Source organism: Canis aureus, chromosome 37 (genome assembly GCF_053574225.1).
Source record: "Canis aureus isolate CA01 chromosome 37, VMU_Caureus_v.1.0, whole genome shotgun sequence".
Classification (NCBI taxonomy): domain Eukaryota; kingdom Metazoa; phylum Chordata; class Mammalia; order Carnivora; family Canidae; genus Canis; species Canis aureus.
Genome location: NC_135647.1, coordinates 416,456 through 434,751, shown reverse-complemented (window position 1 = coordinate 434,751; position 18,296 = coordinate 416,456). Strand labels below are relative to the sequence as shown.

The 18,296-nt window shown below is 39.7% G+C and overlaps 1 protein-coding gene, 1 long non-coding RNA gene and 1 pseudogene across 4 annotated transcripts in view; all 3 read left to right on the top strand.

Moving 5' to 3' along the window:
* Positions 1–18,296, top strand: part of LOC144306627 (uncharacterized) — a 201,647-nt gene that overhangs the window by 166,056 nt on the left and 17,295 nt on the right. The window lies entirely within an intron of this gene.
* On the top strand, positions 363–6,546 carry LOC144306435 (olfactory receptor 2J3-like; annotated as a pseudogene).
* Positions 13,969–14,934, top strand: LOC144306798 (olfactory receptor 14J1-like). Its single transcript, XM_077886388.1, has one exon. It carries the CDS (start codon positions 13,969–13,971, stop codon positions 14,932–14,934), a length of 966 nt encoding a protein of 321 aa, XP_077742514.1.

Sequence of the window (18,296 nt, the reverse complement as noted above, 5' to 3'; positions counted from 1 at the left end):
TATGGGGAGGAGTATTAGGGTAAGAGCAGACCTCTCCACAGAGACCTGGCAGGCCAGAAAGGGCTGGCAGGATATATTCAGGGTCCTGAATGAGAAGAACATGCAACCAAGAATACTTTATCCAACAAGGCTCTCATTCAAAATGGAAGGAGAGATAAAGAGCTTCCAAGACAGGCAGGAACTGAAAGAATATGTGACCTCCAAACCAGCTCTGCAAGAAATTTTAAGGGGGACTCTTAAAATTCCCCTTTAAGAAGTCCAGTGGAACAATCCACAAAAACAAGGAGTGAATAAATAACATGATGACACTAAACTCATACCTTTCAATAGTAACTCTGAACCTGACCGAGCTTAATGACACCATGAAAAGGCGCAGGGTTTCAGACTGGATGAAAAAGCAGGACCCATCTATTTGCTGTCTACAAGAGACTCATTTTAGACAGAAGGACACCTACAGCCTGAAAATAAAAGGTTGGAGAACCATTTACCATTCGAATGGTCCTCAAAAGAAAGCAGGGGTAGCCATCCTTATATCAGATAAACTAAAATTTACCCCGAAGACTGTAGTGAGAGATGAAGAGGGACACTATATCATACTTGAAGGATCTATCCAACAAGAAGACTTGACAATCCTCAATATATATGCCCCGAATGTGGGAGCTGCCAAATATATCATCAATTAATAACCAAGGTTAAGACATACTTAGATAATAATACACTTATACTGGTGACTTCAATCTAGCTCTTTCTATACTCAATAGGTCTTCTAAGCACAACATCTCCAAAGAAACGAGAGCTTTAAATGATACACTGGACCAGATGGATTTCACAGATATCTACAGAACTTTACGTCCAAACTCAACTGAATACACATTCTTCTCAAGTGCACATGGAACTTTCTCCAGAATAGACCACATACTGGGTCACAAATCGGGTCTGAACTGATACCAAAAGATTGGGATCGTCCCTGCATATTCTCAGACCATAATGCCTTGAAATTAGAACTAAATCACAACAAGAAGTTTGGAAAGACCTCAAACACGTGGAGGTTAAAGACCATCCTGCTAAAGGATGAAAGGGTCAACCAGGAAATTAAGGAAGAATTAAAAAGATTCATGGAAACTAATGAGAATGAAGATACAACCGTTCAAAATCTTTGGGATGCAGCAAAAGCAGTCCTAAGGGGGAAATACATCGCAATACAAGCATCCATTCAAAAACCGGAAAGAACTCAAATACAAAAGCTAACCTTACACATAAAGGAGCTAGAGAAAAAACAGCAAATAGATCCTACACCCAGCAGAAGAAGAGAGTTAATAAAGATTTCAGCGGAAATCAACAAAATCGAGACCAGAAGAACTGTGGAACAGATCAACAGAACCAGGAGTTGGTTCTTTGAAAGAATTAATAAGATAGATAAACCATTAGCCAGCCTTATTAAAAAGAAAAAAGAGAGAAGACTCAAATTAATAAAATCATGAATGAGAAAGGAGAGATCACTACCAACACCAAGGAAATACAAACAATTTTAAAAACATATTATGAACAGCTATACGCCAATAACTTAGGCAATCTAGGAGAAATGGACGCATTCCTGGAAAGCCACAAACTGCCAAAACTGGAACAGGAAGAAATAGAAAACCTGAACAGGCCAATAACCAGGGAGGAAATTGAAGGAGTCATCAAAACTCTCCCAAGACACAAAAGTCCAGGGCCAGATGGCTTCCCAGGGGAATTTTATCAAACATTTAAAGAAGAAACCATACCTATTCTACTAAAGCTGTTTGGAAAGATATAAAGAGATGGAGTACTTCCAAATTGGTTCTATGAGGCCAGCATCACCTTAATTCCAAAACCAGACGAGGACCCCACCAAAAAGGAGAATACAGACCAATATCTCTGATGAACATGGATGCAAAAATTCTCAACAAGATACTGGCCAATAGGATCCAAATACATTAAGAAAATTATTCACCATGACCAAGTAGGATTTATCCCTGGGACACAAGGCTGGTTCAACACCCGTAAAATAATCAATGTGATTCATCATATCAGCAAGAGAAAAACCAAGAACCATATGATCCTCTCATTAGATGCAGAGAAAGCATTTGACAAAGTACAGCATCCATTCCTGATCAAAACTCTTCAGAGTGTAGGGATAGAGGGAACATTCCTCGACGTCTTAAAAGCCATCTATGAAAAGCCCACAGCAAATATCATTCTCAATGGGGAAGCACTGGGAGCCTTTCCCCTAAGATCAGGAACAAGACAGGGATGTCCACTCTCACCACTGCTGTTCAACATAGTACTGGAAGTCCTAGCCTCAGCAATCAGACAACAAAAAGACATTAAAGGCATTCAAATTGGCAAAGAAGAAGTCAAACTCTCCCTCTTCGCCGATGACATGATACTCTACATAAAAAACCCAAAAGTCTGCACCCCATGATTGCTAGAACTCATACAGCAATTTGGTAGCGTGGCAGGATACAAAATCAATGCCCAGAAATCAGTGGCATTTCTATACACTAACAATGAGACTGAAGAAAGAGAAATTAAGGAGTCAATCCCATTTACAATTGCACCCAAAAGCATAAGATACCTAGGAATAAACCTAATCAAAGAGATAAAGGATCGATACACTCAAAACTATAGAACACTTCTGAAAAAAATTGAGGAAGACACAAAGAGATGGAAAAATATTCCATGCTCATGAATTGGCAGAATTAATATTGTGAAAATGTCAATGTTACCCAGGGCAATATACACGTTTAATTCAATCCCTATCAAAATACCATGGACTTTCTTCAGAGAGTTAGAACAAATTATTTTAAGATTTGTGTGGAATCGGAAAAGACTCCGAATAGCCAGGGGAATTTTAAAAAAGAAAACCATATCTGGGGGCATCACAATGCCAGATTTTAGGTTGTACTACAAAGCTGTGGTCATCAAGACAGTGTGGTACTGGCACAAAACAGACACATAGATCAATGGAACAGAATAGAGAATCCAGAAGTGGACCCTGAACTTTATGGTCAACTAGTATTCGATAAAGGAGGAAAGACTATCCATTGGAAGAAAGACAGTCTCTTCAATAAATGGTGCTGGGAAAATTGGACATCCACATGCAGAAGAATGAAACTAGACCACTCTCTTTCACCATACACAAAGATAAACTCAAAATGGATGAAAGATCTTAATGTGAGACAAGATTCCATCAAAATCCTAGAGAAGAACACAGGCAACACCCTTTTTGAACTCAGCCATAGTAACTTCTTGCAAGATACATCCTCAAAGGCAAAAGAAACAAAAGCAAAAATGAACTATTGGGACTTCATCAAGATAAGAAGCTTTTGCAGAGCAAAGGATACAGTCAACAAAACTAAAAGACAACCTACAGAATGGGAGAAGATATTTGCAAATGATGTATCAGATAAAGGGCTAGTTTCCAAGATCTATAAAGAATGTATTGAGCACTGGGTGTTATTCTGTATGTTGGCAAATTGAACACCAATAAAAAATAAATTTATTATTAAAAAAAGAACGGGGATCCCTGGGTGGCGCAGCGGTTTACCGCCTGCCTTTGGCCCAGGGCGCGATCTGGAGACCCTGGTCGAATCCCACATCGGGCTCCCGGTGCATGGAGCCTGCTTCTCCCTCTGCCTGTGTCTCTGCCCGCCCCCCTCTCTGTGACTATCATAAATAAATAAATAAATAATTCAAAAAAAAGAACGTATTAAACTCAACAGCAAAGAACAAACAATCAAATCATGAAATGGTCAAAAGACATGAAGAGAAATCTCACAGAGGAAGACACAGACATGGCCAGCAAACATGAGAAAATGCTCTGCATCACTGGCCATCAGGGAAATACAAGTCAAAACCACAATGAGATACCACCTCACACCAGTGAGAATGGGGAAAATTAACAAGGCAGGAAACCACAAATGTTGGAGAGGATGCGGAGAAAAGGGAACCCTCTTACACTGTTGGTGGGAATGTGAACTGGTGCAGCCACTCTGGAAAACTGTGTGGAGGTTCCTCAAAGAGTTAAAAATAGAGCTACCCTACGACCCAGCAATTGCAGTGTTGGGATTTACCCCAATGATACAGAAGCAATGAAACGCCGGGACACCTGCACTCCAATGTTTCTAGCAGCAATGTCCACAATAGCCAAACTGTGGAAGGAGCCTCGGTGTCCATCGAAAGATGAATGGATAAAGAAGATGTGGTTTATGTATACAATGGAATATTACTCAGACATTAGGAAAGACAAATACCCACCATTTGCTCCAATGTGGATGGAACTGGAGGGTATTATGCTGAGTGAAGTAAGTCAATCGGAGAAGGACAAACAGTGTATGTTCTCATTCATTTGGGGAATATAAATAATAGTGAAAGGGAATATAAGGAAGGGAGAAGAAATGTGTGGGAAACATCAGAAAGGGAGACAGAACATAAAGACTCCTAACTCTCAGAAACGAACTAGGGGTGATGGAACAGTAGGAGGGTGGGGGGTGGGGTGAATGGGAGAAGGGCACTGAGGGGGGCACTTGACGGGATGAGCACTGGGTGTTATTCTTATGTTGGTAAATTGAACACCAATAAAAAATTAATTTATTATTAAAAAAAACTCCTAACTCTGGGAAACAAACTAGGGGTGGTGGAAGGGGAGCAGGGCGGGGGTGGGGGTGAATGGGTGATGGGCACTGAGCGGGGCTCTTGACGGATGAGCACTGGGGGGTTATTCTGTATGTTGGTAAATTGAACACCAATAAAAAATAAATTTATTAAAAAAAATAAACATCGGGGTGCAGGTGTCCCAGCGTTTCATTGCATCTGTATCTTGGGGTAAATCCCCAACAGTGCAATTGCTGGGTCGTAGGGCAGGTCTATTTTTAACTCTTTGAGGAACCTCCGCACAGTTTTCCAGAGTGGCTGCACCAGTTCACATTCCCACCAACAGTGTAAGAGGGTTCCCTTTTTTCCGCATCTTCTCCAACATTTGTGGTTTCCTGCCTTGTTCCCTTTTAAAGTTGTTTATTGAGTTGTTTTTCATCTCATAGTAAACTCTCATTTATATGTAAGATTATTGAGGCTAGAGATACTCTTTCTCTGTAACCAGAAAACTGAAATAACCCGAAATATGTAACATAGGAATAAATTGAAAGATTTGTTTTTTGTAAAAATAAAACGGTTATTTTTCATGAAAATTGTCTTGGCTATGGAATGTAATCTTCAATATTTATCCAAATACCAACTTGGGGATGCATGAAAAGAACTCATTTTCTTGAGAAGTTATTGATTTGTATTCACAGCAGGAAAAATATTTGAATGAAACATAAAAATAAAAGTATAAAAATGTTACTATCATAAGAGCAGTATTTGGAAATGTTGTAAGTCTTTCCAGTCTACTGGTCAGGGATTTGGAAATGAGTGGGCACCCTTTGAGTTTATGACTCTTCCTTCAGGTACAGGGGGAAAAAAAGAATGATGAGGGGAAAAAATGCAAGTCTGAAAGCTACTTCGTTCTACTGGGTTTTTCCAACTGGCCTCATCTGGAAGTAGTTCTCCTTGTGGTTATCTTGATGTTCTACTTGATGACATTGATAGGCTGCCTGTTTATCATTATCTTGTCATCCCTGGATGTCCATCTCCTACACTCCTATGTACTTCTTCCTCGCAAACATCTCTTTTCTGGATCTCTGCTACACCACCAGCTCCATCCCTCAGTTGCTGATCAACCTCTGGGGCCCAAAAAAGACCATCTCTTACACTGGTTGCATGATTCAACTTTACTTTGTCTTTGCCCTGGGAACCACAGAGTGCGTCCTCCCAGTGGTGATGTCCTATGACTGTTTTGCAGCTGTCTGTAGACCCCTGCATTATGCTGTCCTCATGAACCCTGATTTCTGCCACATATTGGCTGTGGCTTCCTGAGTCAGTTGTTGGTAAACAACTCTGCATTTCATTCTTCCTTTACTTTCTGGGTACCCCTATGTGGACATAACCAAGTAGACCATTTCTTCTGTGAAGTTCCAGCACTGCTGCAATTATCATGTGTTGATACCCATGCAGATGAGCTTACCCTCCTGATCACAAGCTGCATTTTTGTTCTCATACAACTCATCCTCATTCTCAGCTCATATGGTGCCATTGCTAAGGCTGTACTGAGGATGCAGTCAACAACCAGACTTCAGAAGGTCTTTGGAATATGTGAAGCCCATCTTATGGTTGTCTCCCTCTTTTTAAACTCCAGCCATGTGCATATATCTGCAGCCACCATTGGGAGATTCTCAAGATCAAGGCAAGTTCATTGCCCTCGTTTATACTGTTGTCACACCTAGCCTCAACCCTCTCAGCTACACTCTGAGAAACAAATATGTAAGAGGAGCAGTAAGAAGACTAGTGGAGCAGAAGAATCCCTTGCATTCATGATCTTCATGAGACAGTGGAGCCCCTCTTCAGCAGGCGCTTCTCTATATCCATCCATCAGCCACTCTCCTGTTTACTCGCTGTGTCAGCACCAGTGGAGCATGTGTCTTGCAAGGCCACAGAGCTCTCGCTCATAGATATAAATTAAGCAGTTTGTCTAAATATCAATTACTCTCCAATGAAGAAAACAGCCATGTAAAATCAAAATTGAACATCAATATTAAATTTTTTCAGAGCATAATAAATAAAAGTACCCTCTTAATTGAAAATTAAGAAATGAAATTCCAATAGAAAGATGATGTACTTAGTTTTTAAAAAGCTAGACTGTGATCTTCTAATTTCTCACTTTTATGGCAGAATTTGCCATAAAATTAGTTTTCTATTTTTGGTTTAGCTAAAGACATGTTGAAATCCCTTGAATCTTTTCTGCATCACTGTTAGTCTTTATTGAGTAGTGGTTTTGATAGAGAGGAATTTTGTTCTGTATTTTCATTATCAATAGTAAGAAAATAAATTGTATGAATTATAGGAAGAATATCCCTGAAGTAATGAACAAACATAAGCATCCTGTATTTCTCTCTTTCTTGAGGCAGTGGAAAGTGTATAGGAGGCATAAATCACTTATAGAGGTGTGGAATCATTAGAAATAAGGGCTTGGTAGGGTGCCTGGGTGACTCAGTTGGTTGAACATCTGACTATTGGTTTCAGCTCAGGTCATGCTCTCAGGGTCATGAGTTTGAGTTCCATCAAGCTCTGCTCACTGCAGAGTTGGCTTAAGATTCTTTCTGCCTCACTTTTCCTCTAAACTTAACCATGCTCCTGTGTATGTACTCTCTTTATTTCTAAAATAAAATCTTAAAAAAAGAAGTAATTAGGAGCCTGAGCTGGGAAAATATCCGAAGAGAAGCTTCTCAACCTGATGGAGTCTCAAAGTCCATTTTTCCTTTTGTTTCCCTTGCCTTTGAGACATGTCTAGCAAGAAATTGCTGCAGCAAAGGTCAAAGACGTTTCTGCCTGTGTTCTCCTTTAGGATTTTAATGGATTCTTGTATCATATTTAAGTTGGTCATCCATTTTGAGTCAATTTTTGTATATTCTGTAAAAAAATGGTCTAGTTTACTCTTCTATAGGTGGCGGTCCAATTTTCCCAGCACCAGTTGTTGAAGAGACTGCCTTCTGTCCATTGGATATTCCTTCCTGCTTTTTCAAAGATTAGTTGACTGAGGACTTGAGGGTCCATTTTGGGCTCTCTATTATCTTCCAATGATCTATGTGTCTGTTTTTGTGCCAGTACTGTATGGTTGGTGGGAATGGGAACTGGTGCTGCCACTCTGGAAAACTGTGTGGAGGTTCCTCAAAGAGTTAAAAATAGACCTGCCCTACGACCCAGCAATTGCACTGTTGGGGATTTACCCCAAAGATAGAGATGCAGTGAAACGCCAGGACACCTGCACCCCGATGTTTATAGCAGCAATGTCCACAATAGCCAAACTGTGGAAGGAGCCTCGGTGTCCATCGAAAGATGAATGGATAAAGACGATGTGGTTTATGTATACAATGGGATATTCCTCAGCCATTAGAAACGACAAATACCCACCATTTGCTTCAACGTGGATGGAACTGGAGGGTATTATGCTGAGTGAAGTAAGTCAGTCGGAGAAGGACAAACGGTGTATGTTCTCATTCATTTGGGGAATATGAATAATAGTGAAAGGGAATATAGGGGAAGGGAGAGGATATGTGTGGGAAATATCAGAAAGGGAGACAGATTGAACACCAATAAAAATTATTTTATTAAAAAAAAGGGGAGACAGAACATAAAGACTCCTAACTCTGGGAAACGAACTAGGGGTGGTGGAAGAGGAGGAGGGGGGGGTGGGGGTGAGTGGGTGACGGGCACTGAGGGGGACACTTGAGGGGATGAGCACTGGGTGTTATTCTGTATGTTGGTAAATTGAACACCAATAAAAATTATTTTATTAAAAAAAAGATGTGGTTAATGTATAACAATGGAATATTACTCAGCCATTAGAAATGACAAATGCCCACCATTTGCTTCGACGTGGATGGAACTGGAGGGTATTATGCTGAGTGAAGTACGTCAATCAGAGAAGGACAAACAGTGTATGTTCTCATTCATTTGGGGAATATAAATAATAGTGAAAGGGAATATAGGGGAAGGGAGAAGAAATGTGTGGGAAATATCAGAAAGGGAGACAGAACATAAAGACTCCTAACTCTGGGAAATGAATTAGGGGTGGTGGAAGGGGAGGAGGGCGGGGGGTGGGGGCGAGTGGGTGACGGGCACTGAGGGGGACACTTGACGGGATGGGCACTGGGTATTATTCTGTATGTTGGTAAATTGAACACCAATAAAAAATAAATTTATTAAAAAAAGAAATAAGTCAATCGGAGAAGGGCAAACATTATATGGTCTCATTCATTTGAGGAATATAAATAATAGTGAAGGGAATATAAGGGAAGGGAGACGAAATGGGTAGGAAATATCAGAAAGCGATATAGAACATGGAAGACTCCTAACTCTGGGAAACGAACTAGGGGTGGTGGAAGGGGAGGAGGGTGGGGGGTGGAGGTGAATGGGTGACGGGCACTGAGGGGGGTACTTGACGGGATGAGCAATGGGTGTTATTCTGTATGTTGGTAAATTGAACACCAATAAAAAATAAATTTATTATTAAAAAATCGGAGAAGGACAAGCATTATATGGTCTCATTCATTTGGAGAATATAAAAAATAGTGAAAGGGAATAAAGGGGAAAGGAGAAAAATGTGTGGGAAATATCAGAGAGGGAGACAGAACATGAGAGACTCCTAAATCTGGGAAACGAACTAGGGGTGGTGGAAGGGGAGGTGGGCAGAGGGTGGGGGTGACTGGGTGACGGACACTGAGGGAGGCACTTGATGGGTTGAGCCCTGGGTGTTATGCTATATGTTGGCAAATTGAACTCCAAAAAAATAAAATTAAATTAAGGAAAGGGTTTATGAAAAGCATTTTAAAAATGGATGAAAGTTATAAATGTGAGGCAAGATCCCATCAAAATCCTACAGGAGAACACAGGCAACACACTTTTTGAACTTGGCCACAGTAACTTCTTGCAAGGTACATCCACGAAGGCAAGAGAAACAAAAGCAAAAATGAACTATTGGGACTTCATCAAGATAAGAAGCTTATGCACAGCAAAGGATACAGTCAACAAAACTAAAAGACAACCTACAGAATGGGAGAAGATATTTGCAAATGACGTATCAGATAAAGGGCTAGTTTCCAAGATCTATAAAGAACTTCTTAAACTCAACACCAAAGAAACAAACAATCCAATCATGAAATAGGCAAAAGACATGAACAGAAATCTCACTGAGGAAGATATAGACATGGCCAACATGCACATGAGAAAATGCTCTGCATCACTTGCCATCAGGGAAATACAAATCAAAACCACAATGAGATACCACCTCACACCAGTGAAAATGGGGAAAATTAACAAGACAGGAAACAACACATGTTGGAGAGGATGTGGAGAAAAGGGAACCCTGTTACACTGTTGGTGGGAATGTGAACTGGTGCAGCCACTCTGGAAAACTTGTGGAGGTTCCTCAAAGAGTTAAAAGTAGACCTGCCCTACGACCCAGCAGTTGCACTACTGGGAATTTACCCCAAAGATACAGATGCAGTGAAATGGCAGGACACCTGCACCCCAATGTTTATCGCAGAAATGTCCACAATAGCCAACTGTGGAAGGAGCCTCGGTGTCCATCGAAAGATGAATGGATAAAGAAGATGTGGTTTATGTATACAATGGAATATTACTCAGCCATTAGAAATGACAAATACCCACCATTTGCTTCGATGTGGATGGAACTGGAGGGTATTATGCTGAGTGAAGTAAGTCAATCGGAGAAGGACAAACATTATATGGTCTCATTCATTTGGGGAATATAAAAATAGTGAAAGGGAATAAAGGGGAAAGGAGAAAAAATGTGTGGGAAATATCAGAAAGGGAGACAGAACATGAGAGACTCCTAACTCTGGGAAACGAACTAGGGGTGGTGGAAGGGGAGGTGGGCGGGGGGTGGGGGTGACTGGGTGACAGGCACTGAGGGGGGCATTTGACAGCATGAGCACTGGGTGATATTCTATATGTTGGCAAATTGAACACCAATAAAGAATAAATTTATTTTTAAAAAAACTAAATATTTCCTTTTCCTAAATGAAGTCCTTACAAGCAGGTATGATTTTGTTGGTGGCCAGTAAAACTAAAATTGTTAATAGAAAATTGAATTAAAATAGAAATTGAATTGTTAATAAAGAAATACCTTTTACTAGAGAAACTGAAGTCTGAACTTATTTTTTTATTTTATTTTTTTGAAGTCTGAATTTATCTTACATAAAATACATCATATGCTTTTTAAAAATATTTATTTATTTATTTATTTATTTATTTATTTAAGAGCACAAACAGGGGGAGCAGCAGAGGGAGAGGGAGAAGCAGGATCCTCACTGAGCAGGAAGTCCAATGTGGCACTTGATCTCAGGACCCTGAGATCATGACCTGAGCCAAAGGCAGACACTTAACTGACTGAGCCACCCAGGTGCTCCAAACATACATTTTATACCTGTTTCCCCCTCTGGAATGCACTGACTCTATAAGATCCAGTTAAACTAAGATGGCAATTAATTACTTTCCACTGAGGCAATTCCTTGGGGGACAGATCCACCAAGCCCCATGCTCTGAACTCAGTGTTTCCTGATACCCCAACCACCCTGAAGAGACTTGCTCCCTCGTGCCTGGGAAGCACTGGCTGCATTTGGGGGTGTTGTAGGCTTTGTGGGAGGTTAAAATGTCCCTGTTCCTGTGCCCCCTGTTCAACCTTGTATGAACATAGCTCAGTTCTTTCCTTGCCTGAAAATTTCCAAGCTACCAGCTCGACTCTGAAACAAAAATGCTCAATCTTCGGATTAATGAGATTTGCTCCTACTAAGAGCAGCTCTGGTGAGTGACACTTGTCCATATTTTATGAAATTTATAGACATCCTACTGAGGAGAGTAGTCTATGATTTCCTCTCATAACTCATTCATTTTTTGAACAACGTTCATCATGTTTCTATTTTTTTTTCATCATGTTTCTATACCTATGAATCCTCCTGAATAGCTCCAGCAAGTCTACAAATGACCAAAAAAATGGTAAATTCAATGTGTTTTGCTGTTATTTTAATTTTCCTTTCTTAAATATATGACACTACTGTACAGTTTTTCTTCTAAAATATCTGTCTTCTGCTGAATCTGATACCACTCGTCCCTGCTGGTTTTCTCCTTCTTCCTCTATGAATATTCTTCCTCTGTCTCCTTGGCTGGCTCCTCTTATGCATGTCTTTTGAAATTTGACAGTATCTAAATGTCATCCTCAGTCCTCTTTTCTTTTTTTTTCCCCTAAAAATATTCTTGTAAGTGCCCCTTCAAGGAGCCAATTTAACTGCTTCTCTACATGATTTGTACACTTTTACTGAATTGGTGCTGTTTTAGGTACCACCTGACTTTCAGATCTTCATAAACAACCTCAAGATCAGCACACCATCACCTCAGACTGGGTCTCTCTCATCAGAGTCATCTCTCTCAACTGCCTTCCTGTCTCTGTTATCTATCTTCCTCTCTGCACATCTATCAGCCATCAGGATATTGCCTGCTGTTTTCTCTCATAATTGTTACCTCTTGTCACACTTATTGGTTAGTTCAAACCTTCATCATCTCTGGCAATATTTAATCCTTCAGTTTTATTTTCTTCCAATCCAATGTCCATGCTGTTGCCAGATGCTTCCTAAAAATTAGTTTCAGTGAGTTTTCAAAATAAAGGACAAATATTTTATGGTCTCATTCATTTGGGGAATATAAAAAATAGTGAAAGGGAATAAAGGGGAAAGGAGAAAAAAATGAGTGGGAAATATCAGAAAGGGAGACAGAACATGAGAGACTCCTAACTCTAGGAAACGAACAAGGAGTGGTGGAAAGGGAGTTGGGGTGGGAGTGACTGGGTAACAGGCACTGAGGGGGGCACTTGATGGGATGAGCACTGGGTGTTATATATGTTGGCAAATTGAACACCAATAAAAAATAAATTTATTAAAACAACTAAATAAATAAAATTAAAATAAAAAAATAAATTACAGTAAAACAAAAAGATACTAGCTCAGTGATTTTCAACTCCTTTCCATTGGTTAGGGATTAATCAACAGAATAAACTAAAGCATCTGACAGAGTAATTCAGGTACCTTAATAGTACTGTATAGAATTGAAATCACTCGTGAATATATCCAGTTAAGTAAATATTTACTTAGTGCTGCTATGTTAGGTACCATTGCCAAGCATGGAGAAATGGACAGTGAAGAAATTGCCTCATGGTGAAGAAACTCAGTGAAAATGGACTGATCTTTCAACAAATCCACAGATTTCTTAAAAAAAGAAATAGAAATCAGTAGAATGATTCTGACACCCAGAATGATTTTATCATTCTACGTTATCTCATTTAACATAAAGACTGACACTAGCCAACCCTCCCCAACAATTATGTTACATATGATGTTAAAGTTTTGTTTGTTTGGTTGGTTGATTATTTTAGGAAATGGGCACTAATATATTTCAAGTCCTTGAGAAAAAGAATAAATGTTAATTCTTATTGAAGAAGTCACACTAAAGATAATACTGGAAAGGCATATACTCCACCATTTAGCATTCTGCCTACAACATAGTAAGAACTAAATACATTTTAGAAAACCTCATTATTTGTTCAAATGAACTTGATTAGACATATCTGAATCCAAATCATCCTAAGGTTTTAACAATTAAAAGGAAAAGGTATCATCAGAGATCTATCAAGTTCCAAACCTTGGGACTCAGTGGCATCTGCATGTTACAATTTTAAAGTTGATTTCACTGTTCAAGTTTGCCCTTGGAATTTCATTCCAACCAAATTTCATTATTTTAAAAATGTTGAGAGTCTTTCAGAGGCAAGGAATATGATTGTCCTTAGAATGAACATCTCCCTTAAGTCTGGACTGTTCCTAGATCCATTTACAAGATGGTACCAACAACTTCATTTTAGATGGTTAATGAAGGAAATTTTACTACCTCATTGTAATCCTAAGGTATTGTATATAAGATGTAATAATACTAATATATCAGTGCAATCCTAAATGACTTTGTTGAGTGGAAAGACTTAATTGTCTCCATCAGTTTTTCACCTTTGACAATCCAAACTCTGCTCCAGAAAATTCTGATGACTTTTTTTTTTTACCTATGTGAAACTATTGATCACATTTAGGTGTTCTATTTCTGAATAATAGGTAAAGATTTTTCTAAGTTAAATGTTACCTACTCACTATGGGGATAAATTTGTCTTGATTTCCGTACCTCTAGGCTGAGTGCACCATTCCTTGACATACAGATATACTAAATATGATACATTCTTTACAACTGTTGTTTGGCTTCTTTGGCAGAGTCATACTTTCTACCTTCAGTGTGACCATGGCCAACTTGACCTCCATGAGTGGATTCCTCCTCATGGGGTTTTCTGATCATCGTGAGCTTCAGATTTTACATGCATTGCTTTTTTTGGTGACATACCTGTTGGCCTTGACAGGCAACCTCCTCATTATCACTGTAACCAGCTTGGACCATCACCTACAGTCCCCCATGTATTACTTCTTGAAGCACCTCTCTCTTCTGGACCTCTGCTTCATCTCTGTCACAGTCCCCCAGTCCATCACAAATTCACTTATGAACAATGGTTACATTTCCTATGTCCAGTGCATTCTTCAGGTGTTCTTCTTCATAGCTCTGGCCTCATCAGAAGTGGCCATCCTCACAGTGATGTCTTATGACCGCTATGTCTCCATCTGTCGGCCCCTGCAGTATGAGACCATTATGAACCCCTGCATTTGTAGGTATGCAGTGACAGCTGTGTGGCTGGCTGGGGGCCTCTCTGGGCTCATGCATACGGCTGTGAACTTCTCCATACCTCTCTGTGGGGAGAGAGTCATTCACCAATTCTTCTGTGATGTTCCTCAGATGCTGAAACTAGCTTGTTCTCATGAATTCATCAATGAGATTGCAGTGGCTGCCTTCACAACCTCAGCAGCATTCATCTGCTTGGTCTCCATCGTGCTCTCCTATGTTCATATCTTTTCTACCGTGCTGAGGATCCCATCAGCCGAGGGCCGGACCAAAGTCTTTGCCACCTGCCTACCACACCTGTTTGTAGTCACCTTCTTCCTCTCCACTGCAGGCTTTGAGTTTCTGCAGCCCCCTTCTGACTCCCAATCAGCTATGGACATCATGTTATCCATATTCTATACGGTGATACCACCAACACTCAATCCAGTTATATACAGTTTACGGAATGAAGCCATTAAGGCTGCTCTGAAGAAGGTGCTGTCAAAAGGAGAATTTGCTCAGAGAAAAATGTATTTAAAAACCATTTTTAAATTCTAAAAATCCATACAAATAAAAGGTACTCCCAATATATTTCACATTGTAAGAGAGGAGGTCTGATTTCCTTCCAGAACTCCATTCCAACTTTTCTTTTTTTTTTCTTTACATCATGTTTTTATTTTTATTTTTTTAGTCTGCATGCCCTTTATTTTATTTTATTTTATTTTATTTTTTATAATAAATTTATTTTTATTGGTGTTCAATTTACCAACATACAGAATAACACCCAGTGCTCATCCCGTCAAGTGCCCGTCACCCACTCACCCCCACCCCCCGCCCTCCTCCCCTTCCACCACCCCTACTTCGTTTCCCAGAGTTAGGAGTCTTCATGTTCTGTCTCCCTTTCTGATATTTCCCACACATTTCTTCTCCCTTCCTTATATTCCCTTTCACTATTATTTATATTCCCCAAATGAATGACAACATATAATGTTTGTCCTTCTCCGATTGACTTACTTCACTCAGCATAATACCCTCCAGTTCCATCCACGTTGAAGCAAATGGTGGGTATTTGTCGTTTCTAATGGCTGAGGAATATTCCATTGTATACATAGACCACATCTTCTTTATCCATCATCTTTCGATGGACACCGAGGCTCCTTCCACAGTTTGGCTATTGTGGACATTGCTGCTATAAACATCGGGGTGCAGGTGTCCCGGCATTTCATTGCATCTGAATCTTTGGGGTAAATCCCCAACAGTGCAATTGCTGGGTCGTAGGGCAGGTCTATTTTTAACTCTTTGAGGAACCTCCACACAGTTTTCCAGAGTGGTTGCACCAGTTCACATTCCCACCAACAGTGTAAGAGGGTTCCCTTTTCTCCGCATCCTCTCCAACATTTGTGGTTTCCTGCCTTGTTAATTTTCCCCATTCTCACTGGTGTGAGGTGGGATCTCATTGTGGTTTTGATTTGTATTTCCCTGATGGCAAGTGATGCAGAGCATTTTCTCATGTGCGTGTTGACCATGTCTATGTCTTCCTCTGTGAGATTTCTCTTCATGTCTTTTGCCCATTTCATGATTGGATTGTTTGTTTCTTTGGTGTTGAGTTTAAGAAGTTCTTTATAGATCTTGGAAACTAGCCCTTTATCTCATACATCATTTGCAAATATCTTCTCCCATTCTGTAGGTTGTCTTTGAGTTTTGTTGACTGTATCCTTTGCTGTGCAAATTTCCTTATCTTGATGAAGTCCCAATAGTTCATTTTTGCTTTTGTTTCTTTTGCTTTCGTGGATGTATCTTGCAAGAAGTTACTGTCACGAAGTTCAAAAAGGGTATTGCCTGTGTTCTCCTGTAGGATTTTGATGGAATCTTGTCTCACATTTAGATCTTTCATACATTTTGAGTTTATCTTTTTGTATGGTGAAAGAGAGTGGTCTAGTTTCATTCTTCTGCATGTGGATGTCCAATTTTCCCAGCACCATTTATTGAAGAGACTATCTTTCTTCCAATGGATAGTCTTTCCTCATTTATCGAATATTAGTTGACCATAAATTTGAGGGTCCACTTCTGGGTTCTCTATTCTGTTCCATTGATCTATGTGTCTGTTTTTGTGCCAGTACCACACTGTCTTGATGACCACAGCTTTGTAGTACAACCTGAAATCTGGCATTGTGATGCCCCCAGCTAGGGTTTTCTTTTTTAAAATTCCCCTGGCTATTCGGGGTCTTCTCTGATTCTACACAAATCTTAAAATAATTTGTTCTAACTCTCTGACTTTTATCAAACGTTTAAAGAAGAAACCATACCTATTCTACTAAAGCTGTTCGGAAAGATAGAAAGAGATGGAGTACTTCCAAATTCATTCTAGGAGGCCAGGATCATCTTAATTCCAAAACCAGACAAAGACCCCACCAAGAAGGAGAATTACAGACCAATATCCCTGATGAACATGGATGCAAAAATTCTCAACAAGATACTAGCCAGTAGGATCCAACAGTACATTAAGAGAATTATTCACCATGACCAAGTAGGATTTATCCCCGGACACAAGGCTGGTTCAACACTCGTAAAACAATCAATGTGATTCATCATATCAGCAAGAGAAAAACCAAGAGCCATATGATCCTCTCATTAGATGCAGAGAAAGCATTTGACAAAATACAGCGTCCATTCCTGATCAAAACTCTTCAGAGTTTAGGGATAGAGGGGACATTCCTCGACATCTTAAAATCCATCTACAAAAATCCCACAGCAAATATCATTCTCAATGGGGAAGCACTGGGAGCCTTTCCCCTAAGATCAGGAACAAGACAGGGATGTCCACTCTCACCACTGCTATTCAACATAGTACTGGAAGTCCTAGCCTCAGCAATCAGACAAGAAAAAGACATTAAAGGCATTCAAATTGGCAAAGAAGAAGTCAAACAATCCCTCTTCGCCGATGACATGATACTCTACATAGAAAACCCAAAAGCCTCCACCCCAAGATTGCTAGAACACATACAGCAATTTGGTAGCGTGGCAGGATACAAAATCAATGCCCAGAAATCAGTGGAATTTCTATACACTAACAATGAGGCTGAAGAAAGAGAAATTAAGGAGACAATCCCATTTATAATTGCACCCAAAAGCATAAGATACCTAGGAATAAACCTCACCAAAGGGGTTAAGGATCTATACCCTAAACACTATAGAACACTTCTGAAAGAAATTGAGGAAGACACAAAGAGATGGAAAAATATTCCATGCTCATGGATTGGCAGAATTAATATTGTGAAAATGTCAATGTTAACCAGATCAGCAGAATGAACTATTTATAAAGAATGTGCCCATTTGGGTCTCATTCATTTGGGGAATATAAAAATTAGTGAAAGGTAATTAAGGGAAAAGGAGAGAAAATGAGTGAAAATATCAGTGAGGGTGACAAAATATGAGAGACACCTAACTCTGGGAAATGAACAAGGGGTAGTGGAAAGGGAAGTGGGCAGGGGGTTGGGGTGACTGGGTGATGGGCACTGAGGAGGGCACTTGGCGGGATGAGCACGGGGTATTATGCTATATATATATATGCTATATGGCAAATTGAACTCCAATAAAAATTAATTATTTAATAATTTTAAAAAAGAATGTGCCCATTTAAATGAGAAAAGTCATCAGAGATTACCAATCAAGAAGGAAGGAATTGGTTGCAGTTAATTGACGTTAAATATTATTGACATTATGATAAGGTTAATCTTAGAACCCACACTCATCAATAATCAGGTTATCACTGACAGTTTCTCCTATTTACTTTTGTTCACTTAATCCTTTGTTTATTCCTATTTTTTTCATCTCCATAAATAACTCCTGCCCACCTCATTGTTCAAATCAGATTATGTAATACTCCCTTTTACTCAGCCCTGGTCTTCAACCAAAATGCT